Source organism: Saccopteryx leptura, chromosome 3, assembly GCF_036850995.1.
Source record: "Saccopteryx leptura isolate mSacLep1 chromosome 3, mSacLep1_pri_phased_curated, whole genome shotgun sequence".
NCBI lineage: Eukaryota > Metazoa > Chordata > Mammalia > Chiroptera > Emballonuridae > Saccopteryx > Saccopteryx leptura.
In genome coordinates, this window is record NC_089505.1 from 124884271 (window position 1) to 124899351 (window position 15081).

A 15081-nucleotide genomic window follows, 5' to 3' on the forward strand; every position below is an offset into this window, starting at 1 on the left:
GACATTCCCTCAAAGATCTGCAGCCATTTACTAGGGTGTATGTATACTGATAAAAGGGAAATAATCTAGCTCTCCTGGGGATTACTAAATGCTAACTCTAAAAATCATCCCTTATATTCCTGGGAATATAAAAGTGTGTTTATGGTGATAAATGAAGTTTTGGCCCAAATTCACTTATACTGGGTTCAAACAATCTGTCAGCCTGTAGTTTTTCCAGAAACCCAGAGCCTGAATGTATAATTGAAAGAGAGACACTCAGTAACTGGTAGACATCCCATATTGGCTTCCTACTCCATTGAGACTGGGTTATTATGTAGAGAGGGACAGCAAGAAGCAGCTTATCTTGCATACAGGTTTTTTTCTCTATAAAACTTGCAAGCACCATGACAAGTACTTTTGCTTTCACCCAGAATAGTAAAAGGCAATATATCGTCACTGTCTTTTCCTGAAAATATGTTAATTCTCCTGCTCTTTGTCACAGTAATCTAGTCTGGAGAGATCTTGATCACCTAGATATTCCATAAAATGTTACACTGATGACAATGGAGATTTATCCTAAAGAGCAAAAGTATCAAGTACTTGGATGCTTTGGAAGACACATGCCACTTTGGTGAAGTCTCCATGGTCCAACGGTCAGAAGCATAGCAGGGTAAAATGCCGGTTGCTGTACCCTTGCACTTCCTATCAATATATGTGATAACTAAGTTAAGTGAGCAAGAAAAATGTTTGGACTGGGAAAGGAAATAAATGGTTATTATATACTGACACCAACCACAAAAAGATTGCTAAAGCATTACAGCCCCAGTCAAAGATATCCCTGAAAGACAGCAGTAAAAGAAAAGCCTCCCAGTGAGGACAATTTAAGGATGTGCCACAGGTTGACCACTTCATTTAGAAGGAAAAAGAGCCTAAGGCAGATATCCACATTGATATTAACAGGTTGGCCAGCTGATCAGGACTCAGAAAGAATAAAAGGGAAGTCAAGGAAAAAAACTTGCAAATAGATCTTTTAGAACAGTGTTTTAGAATGAACACAAAAGGTGACCATGTGTTTCTGAGGTGAACGTTTACAGGCTATCCACTGAACTGGAGGCTCTCAACATGGATAAGATGACATAGTTCTATCGATGTCAATCAGCTTTGTCCTCTTGCTGTCCCAGCGGTGCTCAGGGCATTTATGTACAATGTGTCCATGCCAATAGATGTGGAGTTTAGGCATAGGCCTAACATCAAATCCTCCTCACCAAATCTGAATCTGGGTAGGAAAAATACTGCCTAAAATGTAAACAAGACCAATATGGAACCATTTCCAGAGATCTAGTAATAGATTACTTACATCATGGAGAGGGCAATGATCATTTTCACTTAACAGTTTTCTGGATAAGAAACTGACTTCCTTGGCAGCAATGCTTCTGCCAGCACCACCACTCACAGATTAGGGAGTGCCTTATTAATCTATTTCAGCACAACCCTAGCTCTAACCCAGGAATTATTTTACAGCAAAAGAAGTGCAGCAATGGTATCATTTGTGTGTACCCACAACCCAGAACAAGTAGCTTGACAGAACAGTGGAATGGACTGCTGAAGACAGTTACAGCACAGGTTGGGAGACAATACTCTCAAAGCTTGGTGTTCCACCTTTAAAGATGTGGTATATATGCTTTTCACCAGTGATCAAAACACAGTGGTATTACCTATGTTGCCAGAAAACATGGGTATGAGAATTAAGTGGTGGTAGTGTTTCCTCCTATTATGCCTAATAACTCACCAAAATTTGCTTCCTGAAACTTTGGGCTTAGGTGATTCATAATCATAGATCCTAACTACGTAATGTTTTCACAGTACTCCCACTAAATTCTAATTCTAATTATGCTACTGAAACAACTAGCAAAAAAAAGGGGTACTTGCTGGGATAACTGGTTCTGATCATAGCTAGATTTATTGGCATCCCCTTTTTACTCTTTCAGCCTGCTCCACATTTGTGTAACTAATTCCCTATATAAAATTCCCTCTGTTTGAAATTCCTAGTGTGCTTTTCCTTTTCTTTATCAAACTCTTAATTCTAGGAGGTAGCTTAATAGTTCTAACTAGAGTAGGTTATTTGGTGTGGCTGTCAGCCGCAAAGTCAGTTTTAAGTTATCATTTGAGAATTTGCTTATTGGCTACAAGTACTCTATTTCAAGATCAATATAAAATAGAGAATTTATATTAGAGTTTTTCAGTAGCAATCCAAAAAATGAGAAGAGACTACCAATTAATAAATGAACTTATAAACTTTGACTAATATTCAATGACATCAAAGTGCAAAGGCATCCAAAATGCTGACTAGGCCCTCTGCCAGCACCTGGCCCATGGGCTCAGTGGTAGAGTGCCAGCCTGGCATGTGGATGTCCCAGGTTCAATTCCCAGTCAGGGCACACAGGAGAAGCTTCTCCACCACTCCCCCTCTTGCCCCCCCTCCCCTCCTGCAGCCATGGCTCAATTGGAGTGAGTTGGCCCTGGGCACTGAGGATGGCTCCATGGCCTCTGCCTCAGGTACTAAAAAGAGCTCAGTTGCTGAACATTATCCCCTAGTGGGCTGTCTCTCTGCCTCCCCTCCTCACTGAATTAAAAAAATTTTTGTTGACTCAAAAAAAGTATTTTTAAGATTTTTCACTATAGGATGTAGACTACTATCCTTTAATTTGACCTCAGTATTTTTTTCTAGTTAATAATTTTAAATGTAAACTGTAATTAAAAATAAATTTTAAATTAAAAAATAATTCTACAAAGGACTCTGATTGGTAGGAGAAACTCTACAGAGAAATCTATTCTAGACCTAAACTTCAACTAGAAGAATATTTTTATCCTTTCTCAATTTTCCTCTACAAACCACACAGTTCCTTGAAAGACAGTGAACAATTACTCTACACTTTATTTCAATTTTTAAAAGTCTACATTATGGTAAAATCTCTATATACAAAAAAAATGTGTTTAAAAGATAAACTTGTCTTTAGGAATAAAAATCAAATATTCTAAATGGGTACAAGAAAAGATAATAAATAGAAATTAACTGGGAAAAACTGATTTTCCTAAATTAGAAAACTTTGGATTTTATATATTCTGAAATCATAATGGTCAAGGTTTGAATACAACAGACAAAAAACATACATCTATCTAGGTCATAACAAATATGAATTAATATATAGCACCTATTTAGTCAATGGGTAAAATTACACTATTCATAAAATTTTAGAAAACATAGGATCTGCTCTCTTTTAGAAATTACTTGTAATTCATTAGCACTACTTTTTTTAAATTTGAATTAAGAAGTTACATTTAAAGGGATGACATTGATCAGTAAGAGTACATAGGTTTCAGGTAAACATTTCTATAGCATTTGAACTGTTGATTATGTTGTATACCCATCACCCAAAGTCAAATCATTTTCTGTCACCTTATGTTTGTCCATCTTTACTCCCTTCCTTCTACCCCTTCCTCCAAACCCTCCTCCGTCTGGTAACCACTTCGCTTTTATCTATGCCCATGAGTCTCAGTTTTATATCCCACCTATGTAGCACTTCTTTCTAACAATAACTATTTCCAAAAATAATTTTAAAAGGGGCTCTGGACAATATGACAAATATACAAAAACTTTATACCAAGATGTAATAAACATAATGTACATACTTGATGTTTTTGACTGACTTACATTTGTGACTGCATAAGTTACACATTTTGTAAATATGTCTTATTAGCAATATTTCATCTAGTGAAATAAGTATTGAAGAGTGAGGCAGAAGACTTGCTTAATTTTTTTTAGAGACAGACAGACAGGGACAGACAGGAAGGGGGAGAGATGAGAAGCATCAACTGGTAGTTGCAGTACTTTAGTTGTTCATTGATTGCTTTCTCATATGTGCCTTGACTGGGGGGCTCCAGCTGAGCCAGTGACCCCTTGCTCAAGTCAGCAACCTTAGACTCAAGCCAGCAAACAAGGGGTCATGTCTATGATCCCATGCTCAAGCCAATGACCCCACACTCAAACTGGTGAACCTGCTTTCAAGCCAGATGAGCCTACCCTCAAGCCAGCAACCTTGGGAATTTTGAATCTGGGTCATCAGCGTCCCAAGTTGATGCTCTGTCCACTGCGCCACCACCTGGTCAGGCACTTAAATTCTTGACTCCAGTAACATCATGTTGAACCACTTAGGCCAAGTCACTTCATGGCTTATTCTCTCTACCTATAAACTAAGGGATAATAATATCTGCCTCTACTCAAATAACCACTAAATTATACTGTTCACAAAAATTAGGTGATTTTTATTGCTTTATATTCATTTTGAAATGTCCCCTAATTTTTGTGAGCAATATAGATAATAACTAAACACAAAGCTGTGGGAGAAAGATATTTTAAACACATGTATTAAATCTCAACTTTTTGGCTGGCTCAGTGGATAGAGCATCAACCAGACATATAGGTATCCCAGGTTCAATTCCCAGTCAGGGCACACAGGAGCAGCAACCAATCCACTTCTCTTCCCATCTCATAGCCAATGGCTCAATTGGTTCATGTCAGCCTCAGGTGCTAAAAACAGCTTTGCTGATTCGAGCATCAACCCCAAACAGGGATTGCCAGGTGGATCCCATTCAGGGTGCCTGCAGCAGTTTATCTTACTATCTCCCCTTCTATCACTTAAAAAAAATCAACTCTTGAACCCAAAGGAAAAAGTTCTTAAGACAAAAGTTGTGACAATTCTGGATGACCAACCTTGAAGAGGACAGAGTGGTATAAAAAAAAAAGCATGACTAACAGTTCAGGCTTCACTATCTACTACTCTTGTGACTATGACCAAGTCTACATAAACTCTCTAACCTTCAGTTTCCTCATCTATGATAATGAACATTTTATCTCTTAAGGTTGGTAATGAGTATTAAATAAGGAAAAACATGTTAATTACTTAATTAATGAGCTAAGCATTAAAATAATGTAAGTTTCTTTGCCCTTAAACTTAATCAGTACACTAAAATCCATATTCCCACTTTTAAATTCACACAAAAATCTGATTTCAAGAAAAGTTAAAAAGCACAGAGATTGTGCTCTTCTCCCTCCAAAAATAATTCATCTTTATATAAAACAAAACAAAAACACTCTTTTTGCTAACTCTTTTCTCTGTTAAGGTATAAACTGACAAATTAAGAGTCACGTGTATTCACACACTATATTCAACTATACTACAAAAGTCAAACATACAAAACAAAGAGCCTTTTAAATGCCAACATATTACATCCCTAGTATTGTGTTTTCCACTTTCAATGTTAAGCCTATGAGAAAGTACAAAGAGCCCACTTTCGTTTTCCTCTGGTCAGCAGCCATACAGAGGAATTTTCAGATATTTCAAATCCACAGTGATTCCAAAGCTGAAGAAGAAAAGTTAGTAGGAAGGAAAATAGTTAAAGACTATTACTAGATACAACTGTATCTTCTATGGACATGATTCATTCCTTTAATAAATGAAAAAAACCTATTCTGATGAAAGTGAAACCCAAATATTATAGTAACCCGACTGGAAATCAACTTATTATTAAATCTCTAGGTATAAAATATATTAAGCAAAAAAAAGCATCTGCAACCAAGGAAATGGAAATGTTTCCAGGTATGAGGGAATTTCTATAGTTCATCCATAGCAAATACTATAAAATGTAAGATATATCCAGTATGCACTTAGAACCCAGCAGCTGAATCCACAAGGGTTTAGCAAGCAAAAATTTTGGCAAAAGAAGTAGAATAACATTTATTCAAGAATAAAACTGAAGCCATATTTAGCAGTCTAAAACTTTCTAAACCAAGGGGGAAAAAATGATCATAAAGGAGGCTCCTATAATCATCTGGTCAGCTTTCTAGGCAAGGTTAAAACTGAATGCTTTTGGACCAAAAAAAAAGAAAAAGAAAATGATTGAACAAAAAAAAAATGGTAGCACAGGCTCTGGAAATCAGCTACGTTTACTCTGGATGAAACTCTGACAGTTTTTTTTAAAAGGGTAAGGAATAGCTCCATTTGTTTTTACCTAAAAACCATTAATCATTAGGTGGTACAGGTACCAAATAGAATTTTGCTTCCTTTATAAACATACACAGTTGACAGCACATTTTGCCATTCCTGGTGAATTTTTAAATGTTTTTGCAACAGCACTTTTCTCCCTCTCCAAAACAACCTCATTCCTAGTCTGCTGTTTCTGTTTGCCTCATCTGCACTTAACAGATCACGCTTCAGTGACTTAGAAATCCCAGCCACCAAAATTCAAGCCAAAGTTTTGGGAATCAAGCAATTAAACTACACTTGGAAAGGAGAATGGTTTTACCTCCTATGACTTTATAGTGTGCTTGTTTAATTCAAAACCAGAGTCTCCGATTTTAAAGAGAGAAAAATTATAATTCAAGAAATTATTTTGTAACAATTATAGTTCTCTTGGCATCACCTTCCAATTTTAACTTCTGGCAATGACACAAAACCATGAAGACCATTCCACATGTTAATACTGGATTCTTAAGGTAATACAGTTCAGCACTCTGGGAAGTTCATTATTAAGGACTAACTGAAATTATGGAAAGTAATCATGAACTTAATTTAGAAACCAAAAGAAAGAAAAAAAGAATGTAGTAAAGTTGGCGATAAAGCCTATATTCGTAGATGATAACCTTGCTCTGGGGATACTGAATCGTATCGTTTTCTTGCTACCAATGGTTTAAAGCTTTCAGTTCCTTCCATCTTAAAAATTAGAAGTTGATCTTGAAAAAAAGTTTTCTTAAAAATAAAATAAAACCACCTTTAAAAATTATATCACCCAATCTGAAATAACATTATATGGTTAAAAGTTAGACTTTAGGAAATATAATGACAAAAATGTCTGAAAGAATAGTAACTATATTAAAATGAACTTACACACCAAAGAACAAATGCTCTATCAAAATGTGAAACAACATATTAAAAAATGTCTCTTTTATGCTTGGCTAAATTCTCATCTTACCTTTAAGCACCTTATAACATACCTTTGTAGAATGCCGTTTTCCTGGGGTATTACACCATTGATAGCTGCCTGCAAACAGAAAACAGAGGCTATTTAAAGAAAGAGAAAAATGTTCAGGGGTAGGTTGCAACAGGGTTATGAACATTATAAAGAGAAATAAATACACTTTGAAAATTCTAAACAAAATACTAAATGTATTCTTAATGATTCAAAATATTATTAAATGTTTCTCTATAGCTCTATAATAAAACCGTATTTTAGAAAATTTTTAAAACATATTATTTGGCACAATAATATTCCCAAATTTTAACTCAAAATAAGCTTAATTCCACAGCTCTCATTTAAGCAAAATATCCACAAAACCAATGTTTAAGGATGTCAAAACAAGTAAAATCAGTACCTTTAAGTAATCTTTCTAACATTACTTTCTTCCTCAGGTTGAGAAGAACAAGATACAAAGTCACAAATTAAAAAAAATCTTTTTTTAAAACTCCAAAAAGAATTTAAAATTTAGCTCAGGAATTAAATTTATTCTTTTGAGTTATAATCATCTTTTTGAAAAGAACATTTAGAAGGAAAAAATATAGAGGCATAATTTCTTTGACAAACACACCACCACGATTTTATCAGATTACAAAAGGAGGCAGGAGCATCACTAGGGAAGTTTCCTTATATAAAACATTCCTAAAATTGGTCTCTAAGCCAACAAGTCACCAATTACTTAGAACACAGCACAACTGTGACATACGTTTTTTTGAAGTCTACTAAGCAATCAGGCTGTTATATCCTAGATTGTGGACAGTTCACTGCATGGTAATAGAGAAGACTATCTGGAAGAAAATAATGTTCTATCCAACTTTATTTTTGTATCATAACTTCTTCCTTCCACTTTTCCATCTATATCCACATTAAAAGGGGGAGAAAAACAACGCTAACACTTCAATGTTTTATCAGCTGTCTGGAAATCAATTGCCAAAGGAGTTTGTGTATTTTGTGAAACGTTAACTTAAATATTTGCCAGAGGCGGGTCAACTTTACAATGTTATACTGTTGAATGGAAATAGAATGTAAGATGCTTGCTATGAATTTTGAGAGTTGTAATGCTCTACTGGCAAAAAACAAAGAAATCTACAAATTAATATAGACAGTATATGCCATAGCCCCAACAACTCTAGAGTCTCAAAAAATCCTTTGAGTCAAGCAAATGCTCAAATCAGTTTTCAAAGCCACAAATTCAATGGAAGTACCTCTGCCTAGCGCCAGGTCAATTATCCCTTTTCTGTTGATAGCAACAGTTCCACAATACACTATCACTTTTGCTAAAAAATAGAAAATGGTAAACGATTGTTCTATGGTGTTGGAAAATAAACAAAATACCATAGTTTGGAAAGATTTTGTTCCAATTTTCACTAGGGAATGCCTAGGTATAACAAAAAGTGTATTGAGGATTTTATAAAATCCAAAGTTTGAATCTAGACTCTCTTATTAATTTGATGACCTTAATATAATCTATATTCACTGAACCTCCCTGAGCCTTAGGTTCCTCATCTGTAATAATGAGCTAATACCACAATCTCAGCCAAAATGGGCCTGCTTTTTATTCCTCAAGAGCATCAAGTTCTATTTCTTAAAGCCTATGGAGATACAATATCTGTTTGCAATGCCCTTTCCCCATTCTTTGTTTGGCTAAACCTTAATAATCATAATTGAGGTTTCTGTTAAATATACTATTTAATTTTTTTCTTCTGATCAACCTCATCTAAGTAGGTTTGCTCTCACATAGAACCCCGTACTTTTCCTTCATATAATTGCTAATTACTTATTTGGTGATTATTTGTTGTATGTCTGCCTTTCTCACTAGACAGACAGTACAGGCCCCATGATGGAAGAAATGATATTAAGTTTGTTCACCTCTTAATCCCCGTTCCATAGCGCAGTGCCAACGTATAAAAGATTCTCAATGATTATTTGTTAAATGAATAATGCTAGGAATCCAGAGAACAGCTTCAGAGTCAAGATTTGAGGAAGGCTCAGAGAAAGCTTCCTGTATTAAACAATGTCGCAACTGAGACTAAAGGATAAATAAAAAGTAGTACTAGCCTTTGGTAGACATATATTTTATTTCTATTGGGTAAATTCCTGAGAGCAGAACTGTGGGTTCTTGATCAGTGTGTGTTTAACTTTATACAAATCATTTAAAGTGTTACCAAAGTTCTTGTACCATTTTACATTCACATCAGCAATGTATGCAAGTTCTAGTCCTCCAAATCCTCACCATCATTTGGTGTCATTAGTCTTTTTAATTCCAGCCATTCTATACTGTGTTAGAAGTGGCTTTTTTTGTGGTACTCTTTTTAAAAATTAACTTTCCTGATGATAAAACTAATCTATTTTAACTGTAGAAAATGATTAAGTTTTGATAGGTGTATATACACCATCACTAGAGTCATCATCCCTAAATTTCCCTATAGTACCTTCCCTATCATTCCCCACCAATCCCAAGTCACCCTTGAACTGTATTTTTAAAACAGAGATCAAATTAAGAATTTCATATACATGAAATCACATATTTCCTCTTATGTGTCTGAATTCATTCATTTAGCTTAATATTTTTGAGATGTACCCATGCAGTTGAATGTATCTATAGTCTGTTCCTTTTTATTGCCAAGTAGTATTCCATTATATACAGTGCTATACCCAAAACAACATTTGCCTGTTGTTGGGCATTTGAGTTGCTTCCAGCATTGCAAATAATACTGCTACAAATATTAGTACATAATTATTTGGGGGGGGGTATATATTTTGATTTCTTCAGATAAACACTTAAGAGTACAAATGCTAGGTTATATATTTACCTTTATATAAAAACTACCCAACAGTGTGACTTTCGTCATATTAACTTGACTAAATGGAGGTAATAAGACCAACTTACTTTACAAGGTTGTTATAAGGATTAAATGAGGTAATAAAGACAAAGAACTCCATAAATACTACCAGCCACCATAATTATCCACCACCATTACATAGTGTTTTTGTTTTAATTTATTTTGTATGTGATATATACCAGTGGTGCACAAATGTCTGTCTTGTGCTGGGTTAAAAATCCAGATATATTTAAATCCTGCTCCTAATGATTCAATCATAGATGGTCTGGAATGAGGCCCAGAAATCTCCCCATGCCCCGCCCCCAACTCCTCAAGTAATTGTGATAAACAGACAGGTTTGGGGAAAACTACAGAGAATTTATAGGATAAATTTTAGATATCTATATAAAATTTTTTATTCTGCCATTATATATAAATCTTTTTTTCCATTGGTTTTTTGAGATGGGGGATAGGGGTAAGGGAGGGAGGGAGAAACATCGATTTGTTGCCCTACCTAGTTGTGCACTCACTGGCTTCTTCTTGTATGTGCCCTGACCGGGGATCCAATCTACAACCTTAGAAAATTGGGATGACTCTCTAACAAACTGAGTTACCTGGCCAGGGCTGCCATTACACATAAAGTCTATTATTTCCCTCTAAATTCTTTGTTATTTCATAAGTTACTTAAGGTCTCAAGTATTAGATCTTTCATAAATTCATGTTTTTAAATATGCTCAAAGTAAGGACTCTCAAGCTAACATTCCAGCTCCATCATTTACTAGTTGTATAATCTTGAGAAAGTTCATTTCTTTCTGCCTCAGTTCTCTCACTAGTAAAATGGAGGTGTAATAACAGTACTTTTTCACTGAGTTTTTATGAAACTTGTTAACACATATAAAATGCTTGAATAATGTTTGCTGCATAGCCAACTACTGAATAAAAGTGAGCTGCTCTTATTCTAATGATTTCCATACTGACATTCGTATTTATTCATTTGAGAGAGAGAGAGAGAGAGAGAGAGAGAGAGAGAGAGAAGGAGGGAGGGAAGAGAAGGTACATCAACTCATAGTTGCTTCTTGTATGTGCCTTCACCAGGCAAGCCCAGGCTTTGAACCTCAGCATTTCCAGGTCAACACTTTATCCACTGCGCCACCACAGGTCAGGCTGATGTTTATATTTATTTAAAATCACAAACAGTTTCTAATCACAAACATTTGAAGGCAAAGAATAGACTATAAAAAATAAAAATGTTTCTACTCACAACATTTACTTATTGCAGACAACTTGTTTCTAGAGATGTTTCTCCTCCTCACTATTTAAGTACTATTCTACCATCATCGAAATACTCTATCAGTTAGATAAGATGATGAGAACAAGTAGAAGAGTAAATAGTTTAACAGACCTACAACTAAAATTTGTCTAAAAACAAATTTCTTTTTATTAACCCTGCTGTTTACTTTTGCAGTAGAAAAGAATTCCAATTGGCAATCTGAAAACAGCTCCTAACGGCCAAATATTTGGTTTTAATAAGTTATTTGATTTTTTAAAGGAAAGAAAACAAAAAGCAGAACAATTTAATAAATGTAACCATTCCAAAATCTGTTCTTTAACAAATGCAAAAAATGTTCACCAAATCCTTCCAAGTAGTTATCACTATCAAAATAAAAATAGCCCAACATTCAGAATCAAGACTGGTGCAGACGAAATTAAAAATAAGTCTCTGAGGCAGATCCTAAGACTAATAACAGTACGTAAGAGACTCACACTTGTCTAACAAATATCTATGAATAAAAAAGCAAACTGGGAGAACCACATAAAAAACCTGAGTGCTACCCCAACCAGATCCTCCCAGGGCTTAAAGGGCACCAAGTCAAAATTCCACAGCCTGGAAACCAATGCTCCAACCTTCCTTTCTGGCCTTCTCTCAAATCTGTCCTACAGGAATCTTCTCTAGTCAAATCGCTTGACCAAATATGACTTTAGGGTACCTTGCATTTTTATAATTAACAAAACAAACAAAACATTTTATTCTTAAGATTAACACTGTGGAAAGCCAAGAAAAAAATTGAATGAATTTAAAAGTTGATAATAATAAAATGGATTTAAACCTTACTTATATATTTTAACAGAGTAAGTGAATTTCTAGATTCAATTTGCAAGCTGAAAACTAAAAAAGACAAAAATGTCTGAAGGTTTAGCAGTCTGACGAATCTATAGAGGTAGTCATCCTACAGTATTCAAGGGAAGACTTTTGGATGGTTCAGCAAAGCCAATAAGCCATATCTGCTTTACATTACGAAAAGCCACATAAGGAAAACATTTTTCCTTGTTACTAAAGTCCTAAATAAAACTGCTTTCAATTTGAGGTTTAAAAACATATAAAATCAAGTTAATTCGGGAAAGCAGGTTGCAAGTACTGTAAGAAAGAGCTAGGCAATTATGGATAACATATGGACAATACAAGCCCAAACTTTGAAAAACAGGAGGAAATATAAATAATATTAAGCAGAATAAAGAAAGTATCTATCTCAATAAATGGCAATTCCATTCATTCTTCTAGTAGGTCCAGCCAAAAACTTGAACTTATCTTTGACTCCCTCTTTTCCTCATCACTTCTTCCTTCCCCATTCATTAGCAAATTCTGATTGCTGCGATGTTAAAACACATCAAGAAATCTGATCACATTTCATGGCGACCACTCTGGTCCAAGCCTCCATCTTCTCTCTCCTCCATTATTGCAATAGTCTTCTGATTTCCTTGCTTTGCCCTTCCTTGTTCACCTTTAGTGTATTCCCATCAGACTGGTCATAGTGAAACTATTAAAATTCATGATCATGTTCTCTGGAAAACTGAGAAAGACTGACTGATTATGAGGAAGACACTAAGGTTTAAAATGCACGTGAAGAACTGAATGAAAACTACAACTGATATAACAATTATTCTTGCATATAAAGAAAAATAAATAAAATGCATGTTGAAGGGTTTGACTGTTTCATAAAATATAAAAAAGCAGTATTTCCAAAGTTATATTTTTATATAATATTAAATATGTATGTATATATAACAATAGCTAAACTTAATGACTATTTCTTCTACAAGCTTAAAACAGTTTATATATTCAAGCTGGCCAAAACATTTTTATTATTTTGTCATTGTGAAAATGAGAATCATCTTAAATTCATGAACAGACAATAAATTATTATATTTATTTTAAAAGCAGCTAGGTGCCCTTGGCCAGTTTCCTCAGTGGAGAGAGCATCTGCTCGGTGTGTGGATATCCTGGGTTCGATCCCTGGTCAGGGCACACAGAAGAACCAACCATCTGCTTCTCTCTCCCTCCCTCTCCCCCTTCTATCTCTCTTTCACTCTCACAGCCAGTGGTTCCAGTGGTTTAGCAAAGGCCTTGGGTGTTGAGGATAGCTCAATTTATCTGAGCATCAGGCTTGGGTGCTGAGGATAGCTCAGCTGATTTAAGCATTGGCTCCAGACAGGGGGTTGCTGGGTGGATCCTGGTCGAGGTGTGTGCAGAAATCTATCTCCCCTCCTCTCACTTAAAAAAAAAAAAAAAAAAAAGAAAAAAGAAAAAAATAAAGGCAGCTATGCTCATCCACTCCAGCTAGTAATCACAAAGCCCAATTTATGTCTCTCCTCCAACCCTGGGCATTCTCAATCATTCTCAATCATTCTTACTCTCTCTCAATTTTTATTGCCTAAACCTATTTGAAGACACTTATTTTATGGATATTCACTTTGTACATACTACATTTTGCCTTACAATGTTACTCTTTTATCTCCTATGTGTTTTTGTCTTCAGCTGAAGTCTGTGTTCTCAGAGACAAGAGCCCATGCATTACCATAACACTAGAGCTGACCTATTTTATAGAATACAGAAGGAAAGCTGTGGAGCTGGTGCTTCACGTATATACTAAAGCAGGCGCCCCCAAACTACGGCTGCATGCGGCCCCCTGAGGCCATTAATCCGGTCCCCTGCCACACTTCCGGAAGGGGCATCTCTTTCATTGGTGGTCAGTGAGAGGAGCACTGTATGTGGCGGCCCTCCAATGGTCTAAGGGACAGTGAACTGGCCCCCTGTGTAAAAAGTTTGGGGACCCCTGTTAACTAAAGGATGACAGACAAAATTTCCTTCAAGCTATTATACAATAAATCTACAGGACAATTACCTCAACTTCAGTAAATTTGAGCAATTTGCACAAGGTCAGTACTAAAACTGCAGGGTCATTCCAATTCCCAACTGTTGATTTCTCTATTAACTGATTACTGTCTCATTTGCACACTTTTTAAATATTAGCACTCAGAAGTCAAAGTGCTACAAGGGATACAAACCATTCAGTTGGTTTTTTTAATTTATATATATATATATATTACCATTTTTAGTTCTATAAACTAAGTTCCCCTTTTAACTTTATATAACTGAAAGTGATATGCAACTTACTTTTTAAAATTTGTTATTAATTTTAATAGGCAACATTGGTTAATAGGTTTCAGGTGTACATCTCTATGGTATGTGATCTGTAGACTGCATTGTATGCAACTTATTTTGAAAAATATTCCCTGCTTACTTCCACCTAGATTAAAAACTCCATCTGCACGCCACCACGCTCTCTCTCCCTCCCTCTCCCCATACTCCCACTGCCACCACTGGAAGGGACAGAAGGCAGGAGAGAGTAAGATAGAGAGCTAATAATAATTAGTGGCAACACAGAACGTATGTGTGTCCTGAGTACATGATTCCATAGCAAATAAATCAGTTTCTTGGGTACCAATGGTCAGACAACAGCCCAGATATTTCCTCTCTGAAGAGAATCAGCAGCAGCAGAAGATAGCAGAAGATGAGATAGTAAATAATTAAGGCCTAAAGTTAAGTATAAATCATTTATCATTCTGCCAAACCAACGAGAAGAAAAGCTTCAGGCTGATGAAAATAAAAAGTTGAGTAAACTCAATTCTCTTTTTCGTTGCTTAATATCCTCAGGGAACAGGAAAAAGTAAATAGAATGCAGTTCCTGGCCCTGGCCAGTTGGCTCAGAGGTAGAGCGTCAGCCTGGCGTGCGGGGGACCCGGGTTCGATTCCCGGCCAGGCACATAGGAGAGGCGCCCATTTGCTTCTCCACCCCCCACCCCCTCCTTCCTCTCTGTCTCTCTCTTCCCCTCCCGCAGCCAAGGCTCCATTGGAGCAATAGTGGCCCGG

At 35.8% G+C, this 15081-nt stretch overlaps 1 protein-coding gene across 1 annotated transcript in view; it reads right to left on the reverse strand.

The window, feature by feature from the left end:
- FAF1 (Fas associated factor 1) overlaps nt 1-15081 on the reverse strand; it is a 495805-nt gene that overhangs the window by 352737 nt on the left and 127987 nt on the right. The window contains exon 3 of the mRNA XM_066376249.1: nt 7031-7077. Within this exon, the coding sequence (XP_066232346.1) occupies nt 7031-7077 (47 nt within the window). The remainder of the gene's footprint in view (nt 1-7030; nt 7078-15081) is intronic.